This window comes from Limulus polyphemus, unplaced genomic scaffold (assembly GCF_000517525.1).
Source record: "Limulus polyphemus unplaced genomic scaffold, Limulus_polyphemus-2.1.2 Scaffold2606, whole genome shotgun sequence".
Classification (NCBI taxonomy): Eukaryota; Metazoa; Arthropoda; class Merostomata; order Xiphosura; family Limulidae; genus Limulus; species Limulus polyphemus.
This window is the reverse complement of record NW_013668216.1, coordinates 136,237-146,967: the sequence shown is the minus strand read 5'-3', so window position 1 is coordinate 146,967 and position 10,731 is coordinate 136,237. Positions and strand designations below refer to the sequence as shown.

General features: G+C 34.3%; 1 protein-coding gene across 1 annotated transcript in view; it reads right to left on the bottom strand.

Annotated features, from left to right (window-relative positions):
* Positions 1-684: 684 nt before the first annotated feature.
* Positions 685-10,731, bottom strand: part of LOC106467418 (nuclear receptor subfamily 4 group A member 2-like) — a 29,307-nt gene continuing 19,260 nt past the window's right edge. Inside the window, exons 4-9 of the mRNA XM_013927768.2 lie at positions 9,862-10,018; positions 8,062-8,191; positions 5,768-5,928; positions 3,658-3,860; positions 2,321-2,499; positions 685-941 (exon numbers count right to left, since the gene is read on the bottom strand). Coding sequence (XP_013783222.2) covers positions 685-941; positions 2,321-2,499; positions 3,658-3,860; positions 5,768-5,928; positions 8,062-8,191; positions 9,862-10,018 — 1,087 coding nt within the window. The remainder of the gene's footprint in view (positions 942-2,320; positions 2,500-3,657; positions 3,861-5,767; positions 5,929-8,061; positions 8,192-9,861; positions 10,019-10,731) is intronic.

The window sequence follows — 10,731 nt, the reverse complement described above, 5'->3', positions numbered from 1 at the left end:
TTTCAATTTATTATATAAAAAAAAACAAAGAATAAAAAAAAAGAAGAAGACGATAACATAAAGGGAAATTACAAGCCAAGAAAAATAAAATAAGAAACGGACTCACTGAATTCTTCCAAATGTGTATTACTCTTTAATTGGTAAATTGGTAATTTGCTGAACCAGATATTTTATTTAATGATTGTCGACTTGGTTTCTACAGTTTCGAACTGGGTGGAAGCGGTATTAATGAACAGCATTCTGACTAAACGCTAGCGACCTCTTTCAGTGAGACTCTTTTTAAACACTTCCATTTAAAAGTCAACACGATTCGTCTGTTTAGAACGATTTTAAGATACAAATTCATGGTTTTATATTGTATTTACGCAAAACGCTAGATATGTTGAATAAGCGTATATTGCAGCAAAGACTCTTCGATTAGCTGTACACCAAGAGACTGAATATTCGATTAGCTGTACACCAAGAGACTGAATATTCGATTAGCTGTACACCAAGAGATTGAATATTCGATTAGCTGTACACCAAGAGACTGAACATTCGATTAGCTGTACACCAAGAGGCTGAACATTCAATTAGCTATACACCAAGAGACTGAACATTCGATTAGCTATACACCAAGAGGCTGAACAACAGTCCTTTTATAAAGGCAAAATGCAAAACACGTACAGTTCACTGACTAGAAGCTCAGAGAGGAACTCCGGACCCCAGTAGCCTATTAACAAGGGGAGGGACAGGCACGAGGTTTTCGAGTTTTAGGTAGAATAGCCTATGAAACCCTTGAACGCTGACGGACCGGAGATCAGGAATTCTACCCAGAATGTGAGAAAATAAATTTGTTTTTCTTTGGGCTGCTATATTGTAGGTCACGTGATCGCGTAAAGCGCCAACTATCTTCATTTGTAGCTGATCGATCTTCTGAGATTCTCTCAGGCCATGCCGTTCTACAAAAAACACACAAACAAACATCGTTTAGTATGAAGAATTACACACAGAAACAAAACACATATAATTTCTGTGCATTTCTTTCCTCTTCGGTTTCAAGCAGCAAAAAGTAGAAAACAAAGAAAAGCTGTAGAATTTTCCACAACCCAAATGTTTAACTGATATATAGTTTTATACTGAAGTAGCATTTAAAAGTTTGTTTTACACGTGATATTTATTATTTTTTTACCTTTGAAATTCAGTATCAAAACTTAGTAGCTACTAGTATTCAGAGAATTATAATAAATTATATTAATAACAGCTTTCTCAACTTGAAATTCAGTTAATCAATATATAAATCACTGTTTTCACAATTTTATCCAAGAGTTTGCCAAATATAGGTCAAATTATATATAAATCTTGTAAAATGAAATAACCAATATCGTTTTTACTGCCATCTATTGACAAATATTTTAATAACATATAAGAAAGAATGAAAATCGTTAGGATGCTGTATAACACAAGCTTTCCATTCAATTTAACCAAGAAAGAAACAAACAAACTACACAAGTAAATATTATATTTTAGGCATTTTTTTTGTTTTTCACAAGAACTAGAAATGTTAAAAATGTTAATTATAAAATAAAATATAAACAAAGAAATTCTTAATGATGTACAATAACTCTGACTATTCACAATAACGTTTTTGAATTTGTTACCTCCGTTCACATCTAAGAATTCTCGAATTTACTAACATTTTTCATTTTGGGTGAAATATTCTTAATTACGGCGTTTCCCTACACTACGTTAGAAATATATTACGTTAGTTGGGAAAGAAAGGTGTAAACATTGGGTATGTAATTTGACTTCATGAATAGATTGATTATTTGTAATCTAAGTAGTTTCCTCAGGTAAACCCAGCCATTTCAAACTCTAGTTTTTCTTTATGCCTTTATATATATGTAGGCACAGCAAATAATTGTTATCGGTGTGCCTTTTAGGTTTATCGACTTAGGTCACAGATTTGTCCGCCATCGATAAACAAAATAGGTAACGATATGCTATGTTAGTTTCATATACTCCACAAGATGGCGCCACCTACAAGTAAATAGGACTGAGTTCTTTATACGTGGGGATTACAGTGTTTTCAGACAATGATGTTAGTCATAGCGAATCTTGAAATAATATTTTTAGCTAAGTTTTGTCCACCATCGATAAACAAGATAGGTAACGACATGTTATGTTAGTTTCATGTACTCCACAAGATGGCGCCACCTACAAGTTCTATATACGTGGGGATTACAGTGTTTTCTGACAATGTTAGTCATAGCGAATCTTGAAATAATATCTTTAGTTAAGTTTTGTCAAATCATCAGGTTTTTTGCCAAGTTTTACATACCTGTTATTAAGACCAAGGCACACAGGCAAGCGAAAGATGAAATATCAATTTCTAGAGCGTGCAGACTCTTGGCAAATTCCACTATTGAATCTAACCAGTCACCGAAACCTCGGCGGCATTCTTCCTTATGCAGAATGAATCCGCAACAGAAAGTCAGTCTATCATCATCCATCTTCATACTAAATAAGGAATAATCATATCAGAAAGAAAGAAAAAGTATTACAAAGAGGTGATTTATGTTTTAAAAAAGTGAAAACTAGAATACAGGCTTAACTGCAGTTCAGATATGATAGAAATAAAAGGCTTACAAAAACATTTGAGAACTACAATGGTAACTATTGCTTAACAATATGTTGTTGTAACGTGTTCTATCGCTGGACGGGTACTTTTAGTTTATTTGTTAAAATTAATATAAAGTCCTGTCCACTTAATCATAAATAATTTCTATAACTTTTGCTACAGACTGCGTTCTCTGGTAGACCTAACTTCACCAATAATGTTTCAACAGAAATCCCAAGACTAATATACGCTAACTTATTCATAAACTTACATGCAGAATTTCCTCACTAATCCATTGATAACAAATATACTAATTTGTTAAGTTGATCACTGAGTAACAGACACACTAAATTTCACTGTCAACCTCACTAACTGACACTGAACTCATTAACACATTAACTAATTAATTAACTAACTAACTCCGGCATTTTTATTTCATTACTCATTTTATACTTACTACACAAAACTTCTATATATGCGTCGTCAATGCATAATGACAAGCTCCCTTTAGCAAACAAACATCTAAATTAAAGTATTAAAAATATAGGTTACAACAATATAAGTAAGGTAGTCTTATCTTTATTTTTTTGTCCCAAAAATTTTGTTATTGTTTGATAAATATTCCTTTCTTTTTTTCATGTGAAAAATATTCGAAAGACATTATTGAGCAATAATAAAGGAAAAAAGAGGAAGGCATCCTCATCAACGATCTAAGGCTTTTTTAAATAAAGAGAAGTAAAGTTTTGCCCTAAAATCTAATTAAGACTATAATTTAAAATTAAAAATTAACGTTAACGAAACGATTTAAGTACACTAGTAACTACATTTAAGCTTTATGAACCAAACAAACATTGTTTTGTTCCATTCCTCATTGCTTATAAACACAAGTAAATAGGGCCTTTGTCCCTGTTTGCAAATGGAGCCCATGCATATTTTTCTCTAACTGGTGAATAGTGCGAGTTTCAGCAGTTTTTTTTTTAATCTTATCGTCCAATGAGATACAAGACCGCGAAAACCTCCTAAACACCATTGTGTACTCTAGTATATTGTTAACTTACCGGTAGGACAGTCGGAGAACAAACAGTTCCAGAAAAGCCGCTTGAAACAGAAGTTCTTGGTCTTCTCTGCTGAACTCCGTAAATCCGGGAACTTTCTCAGCGAAGGTCCGAATGATTTCGATTGATGACGTAATCAGATTGAAAACAAGTTGGACTTGCTCAGCTTCTGAAGGCATACTTTCAGCTGATCCCGGATCTCGAAGCTGATCGAAATAAAACTTCCTTTAGGAAGGCAGACAAATACAGACAGTGCCAACTTCCATGAAATCCACAATATGAACTTTTAGCCAGTTCCAAGCTAATAACACCACCACATTATTCTGATTCGTTAAGCTGTATATCAAATAAAGTTATATTTTTTTAGTTTATTTGTTAAGTAACTCTCTTGTACCCCATAAACCAGGATTATAGTTTCCTAATTATGGAGTAACCTATACGTATTATGTACTAGAGAAAGATTCGGACACAAATCTCTGGGATTAGACGTACATGCTAGTTAAGTGATAAACCTCGCGTTAATTAATGTTATGATAATTACATGATAAACCTGGTGTGACTGAACGTTATGTTAGACGTATGTGTTTATTACGTGATCAATCTGGTGTGACTAAATTTTATTTTAGACATATATATTTGTTACGTCAGAAACCTGCTGTGACTAAATGTTATGTTAGACGTATATGTTTATTTCGTGATAAACCTGGTGTGCTAAAGGTTATGTTAGACATGTGTTAGTTATGTAATAAACCTGGTGTGACTAAATGTTATGTTAGACGTATGTGTTTATTACGTCAGAAACCTGCTGTGACTAAATTTTATTTTAGACATATATGTTTGTTACGTCAGAAACCTGCTGTGACTAAATGTTATGTTACACGTATGTGTTTATTTCGTGATAAACCTGGTGTGCTAAATGTTGTTTTAGATGTATGATTTATTAGTAGATAAACCTTGTGTGACTAAATGTTATGTTAGACATATATGTTTGTTCCGTCAGAAACCTGCTGTGACTAAATGTTATGTTAGACGTATATGTTTATTTCGTGATAAACCTGGTGTGCTAAAGGTTATGTTAGACATGCGTTAGTTATGTAATAAACCTGGTGTGACTAAATGCTATGGTAGACGCATGTGTTTGTTACGTCAGAAACCTGGTATGACTAAATGTTATGTTAGACATGTGTTCGTTACGTGATAAACCTTGTGTGACCAAATGTTATGTTAGACGTATATGTTTATTTCGTGATAAATCTGGTGTGCTAAAGGTTATGTTAGACATGTGTTAGTTATGTAATAAACCTGGTGTGACTAAATGTTATGGTAGACGCATGTGTTTATTACATTATAAACCCGGTGTGAGTAAATGTTATGTTTGACATGTGTTAGTTATGTAATAAACCTGGTGTGACTAAATGTTATGGTAGACGCATGTGTTTATTACATTATAAACCCGGTGTGAGTAAATGTTATGTTTGACATGTGTTAGTTATGTAATAAACCTGGAGTGCTAAAGGTTATGTTAGACATGTGTTCGTTATGTGATAAACCTTGTGTGACTAAATGTTGTGTTAGACGTATGTGTTTGTTACGTGATAAACCTGATGTGACTAAATGTTGTGTTGGATGTATGTGTTTATTTCGTGATAAACCTGCTGTGGTAAAGGTTATGTTAGACATGTGTTAGTTATGTAATAAACCTGGAGTGCTAAAGGTTATGTTAGACATGTGTTAGTTATGTAATAAACCTGGAGTGCTAAAGGTTATGTTAGACATGTGTTAGTTATGTAATAAACCTGGTGTGACTAAATGTTATGGTAGACGCATGTGTTTATTACGTTATAAACCCGGTGTGAGTAAATGTTATGTTTGACGTTTGTATTAGTATGTGATGAACCTGGTGAGACTAAACGTTGTGTTAAATATATGTGTTATTTATATGATACAAGAAGGTTATTACAAAATATGGGACAAACAAAAGAAATCTTCTTGCATTTCTTGTCTAAGCTATTTTTAAATTGAACTTAACCATTTTATTTCATTTGTTCAGTTAATGTTTATAAATCACTTCGTTAACAGATGGCGCGATTATATTGTTTCTAATTATTTTTACCTTAGAATAGTTCAAGTTCGCGATATCCGGGGAAGTATCCACATGAGCACGCACCAACGACGTAATAAGAGTGACAGGAGGCGATGGTGGCGACTCCTGACACACCTTTTTTGAAGATGGTAATCGACCACGACGACCCTTTAATGTGTGTGATCTTACCACTGAAAAAAAAGGAAACACTTTTGTACTAATGGTGGTTTATTGAAACTTAAGCATTTAATGTTTTGATTTCACACAAAGCTACAAGAGGGCTATCTGCGCAAGCCGTCCTTTATTTAGAATTGAAAGACTAGAAGGAAGGCAGCTAGTCATCACCACCCACCGCCGTCAACTATTTTACCAACGAATAGTGGTATTGGCCGTCACATTATACTGCCACCATGGCTGAAAGAGCGAGCATGTTTGGTAAGACGGGGATTCTAACCCCCGACCCCCAGGTTGCGAGTGAAGCGCCCTAACACCTGGCTATGCCGGATAGGCAATTAATGAGAAGAAAAATGTTTGTACTAAGTAGGTATTATTATTTTGTAACGTGGTATTGTTGTAAAACTTAAGGAACTAATGAAAAGAAGTATTGTTGTATTAAGCACGTAGTATTGTTGTAAAACTTAAGGAACTAATAAAAAGAAGTATTGTTGTATTAAGCACGTAGTATTGTTGTAGAACTTAAGCAACTAGTGAGAAAAAGCATTTTTGTATTAAGCACGTAGTATTGTTGTAGAACTTAAGCAACTAATGAGAAGAAGCATTGTTGTATTGAATAGGTGTCATTGTTGGGAAACCAAAGCAACTAATGCAGGTGTTTTAGTAACATAGTTAGCAGGAATAAATAATAGTAAAACTTAAAATAAAGTCCAATAAAAAACAAAACAAAAAACAAATCGGTTAAAGGACGAGAAACCTTATTTATAAGGGTCGGGCGATTTGAAATACACAGTCAGAGGAAGCAAAGATAGCCGTGGGGGATCTAAAATGCATGCGAGACCTGAACATGATAATTCTATAGAGATTAGGGGTATAATCCCCATAAAATGTGTCATTAATAGACTCGAAATATAGTAATTCGTAAAATACACATGGTAAAACGCGGATATGCAATGTATGGCAGCATTAAGAGTTATCAACAGGTATTAACCTTCTCCACCAGACGTAGATATGGGGGACCATAATCCCCCTGGTTCCTCCGCATGTGCAAAATTATTGACACCTCTAAATATGTTTGCGTCCTAAACATCATCACTGGAGTCCATTTTGTTTCTAAAAAAGCTTTGTAATACAGGCCGTTTTGTTAAATAAAAATCTTCAATCAGGCCTAAAGTTGTTATTGGTTTCGTAGTCGTATCAAAGGTGTATTAAATGTTTTTGGTCACCAAACCAGGACAGTTTGTAGCACCAGTGTTTGCTTGCGATTGACGTTTCAAATTAACGCAATTTAAAGTATAAGGGAATTTCGCATTTGTTAATATAAAGCTAGAATTCAGAGTTTGATCCCCGTGGCAGACACAGATATCCTCTCGTGTAGCTTTTGCCCCGAAACACAACCAACAATTTTAAACATTAACTCGTAGTTTTCATAAGACACGTAAATAAAGTTTTTGTAGGAATAGTAAAAAAACCACTTAGTTTTTTAAAAAGTGATTCTCAGGTTATAGGTATCTGAGACCCCCAGTGACTCAGTGGTTCGTTTGTCGGATTATACTGCTAAAAACTGGGTTAGAAACCGGGTTTCCACACTCATTGTGAGCACAGAACAGATAACTCTTTGCGTAGCTTTGTGCCTAACCACAAAAGAAACAAACAAACAATAGGTATCTACAGATTAAGATCAAATGAGATATATATATATATTCACCTATGGACATTTTGTTTTTAATTTATTGTTCGTCATTCTAAAACAAACTATACAATTTCTTCAATTCCTTCAGAAACTTTTTAAACATTTCATTCAAATTGTAAATCATTTTATCAGCGGGTCCTTGTGAAAGCGTTATCAGTCTGAGTTGCAAAATTAGCACCGGACATGGGATAAACAAAATGTAGAAGTAAAAGGAACACGACATTTTGGGAGATACATTCACTCTGATACACTTCTTACCACCTAGACCGTCGTAAGAAAAAAAACCATTGTATCAGTCACAGATCTTGTAACATTGGTTCGGCTAGGTCTAAAGCTCCATTATATTAATCACCAGTAATGTTAGTTTGATTCTGCTAGGTTTCATTACACATCCTTCATCACTCGGTTGTCGACTGTAAAGGGTAAAATAAAAACAACTTTTGTTTCCGTCACTTACCCTCTTTGTTCATACCAACAGTCAAACACTTCTGAAACCGACAAAACTGGCATCGGTTTCGGCGCCGTTTGTCAACAGGACAAGCTTTGTTTCCTAAACAGACGTATTTCGCCCCCTTTTGGACTGTGCGCTGGAAATAGATGTTAAACATTGTAAGCAAAATAGTTTGTTTAAATACAAAGGATCACACTTATGCATGGTTAGAAGCTATTGTTTTTATGGTTAATTTCTAACTCGTATAAGTAGAATGTCCCAAGAATTAAGAACTACGTTTACCAGAGATACAAATGAAACAGACTTAAAGATTTCATACTCTAGCCCAGAAGTCAAGGTTGACCTTGACGTCTGTTTATGTCCCAAAAACATGTATCAAGTCTTCAATGTCATCTTTCCATTGATGTTAACACTGCAAAAATGCTCGCAAAATCTCAACTCTTGCGTAAACTTTGACATCTTGTTTTCTAAGGTAACTCAACCAAAAAAATTCAAAAATCTTATTACAGTTCAGTCCTGGACCCTCAATGTGACTTTTGACATCTTGTTCTAAAGTTACTCAACCAAAATAATTATAAAATGTGATTATAATTCAGTCCTGAATCCCCAGTGTAAACTCTGACAGTAAGTCAACCAAAATTATTCTAAAATCTTATTATAGTCCAGTTCTGTACCCTTCATGTTACCTTTGACATCTTGTTTCCTAAGGTAGGTCAACCAAATTATTCACTTACTGCCTATTTCCATTGAGTAGATACACTTAAAATATTTAAACTACTTTTTAGAATTTGTTGTATTAAAGCATGTTTGTTCTTTCTGGATGATTATCAGCCAAATAATATTTATTATGTTCTGCAGGTGGTTAATCGCATTTTATAAGAACGTTTGTAAATGCTGGAGAAGTACGTCATAGCCTTTCCAAGAAAGGACATTTGTATAACATTGTTAGACAATGCGGAACTAAAGAACATAACACTGCAAAAAAGATAGATATAAACTTTTTCTCTAAATGGGAGAACATTTTGATAGCAAAACGTCGAGGAAATTCATGGGCTCTGAAAGCTCACTTCACGTCATTTCAGAGCAACACCTTCATCATATGGAATGTGAAGGTTAAGTTTACGAGAGAGAACCTTCCGACCCCAAAAGCCATTGCTGAGTGTATTTCTTTGTGCCGCTATTATGATAATAAACAGAGATGTGAAGTTGACGATGGCTCATAAGCTTCAACTAATACTTGAAACTGAAAACTGTTTCCAGACATTTGAATGAGATAGACTGATGATGGTAGAAGTAGTTCCAAGAGCGGATAGGTATTTGCATTTTGTATTTATAGCAGAGCTATTAAGCTTATCTTTCACGATCACTACGGACCAGAGAGAAGGTAGTCAGTCAGTAGCACACTACCACTCAACACTCACACTAGCGGACTGACTGTCAAACTTATAACGCACTCACATCTTAAACCGTGGAGAATATTTTTGTGATATCGCACTAATTCGAACGCAGCTCGTAAGCTTTGTATTCTAGAGCTCTACCACAGGGCCAACTAATGCCCTGGATCATCTTTTTTTTTAAAGTGTGATCAACTCTTAGTCCTCAATAAATATTAATATTTAAATCCTTCAAACCTGGCTGAATAGTAATAATGATAATGTTATATTTGCTAAGCCCAACTTAAACGATCTGCTCAGTTTTTTTATATTATAAGGTTAAGCTTCTTTCTCTAAAACTAACTCAAACGTTTAAAATTCCTAAGAAGGTTACACAAACAATAATAAACATGGTTATTTGTACTCAGTTTACCTTAAAGAACCCTTTGCACCCTTCGCAAGTTCGAACTCCGTAATGTTGACAAGCGGCGTTGTCTCCACACACTGCGCAGAGCTGGGAGGTAGAGGGTGTGGGCTCTTTCGTTGTTGGTGTAGATGGAGAGGAGTGGGCGCGAAAGCTTTGCTGTTGACTGAAAAGAAACAGTAACGTAAATTCTGAAACAAATTCATTGGCTTAGAAATGTGGCTGTGTTCTGAAATACTTCAAACAATTCAACCTACTGAAATACTTCAGACATATCAACCTACTGAAATACTTCAAACAATCCAACCTACTGAAATACTTCAAACAATTCAACCTACTGAAATACTTCAAACAATTCAACCTACTGAAATACTTCAAACAATTCAACCTACTGAAATACTCCAAATATATTAACCTACTGAAATTCTTCAAATAATTCCACCAGCTAGAAATACTCCAACCAATTCAACCTACTGAAATACTTCAAACAATTCAACCTACTGAAATACTTCAAACATATCAACCGACTGAAACACTTCAAACATATCAACTTACCAAAACACAGTAAACAATTCAACCTACTGAAATACTCCAAACATTTCAATCTACTGAAATACTCCAAACTTTCAACCTACTGAAATACTTCAAACATATCAACCTACTGAAATACTTCAAACATATCAACCTACTGAAATAATTCAAACATTTCAACCTAATGAAATACTTCAAACAATTCAACTTACTGAAATACTTCAAACATTTCAATCTACTGAAATACTCCAAACTTTCAACCTACTGAAATACTTCAAACATATCAACCTACTGAAATACTTCAAACAATTCAACTTACTGAAATAATTCAAACAACTGAATCTACTA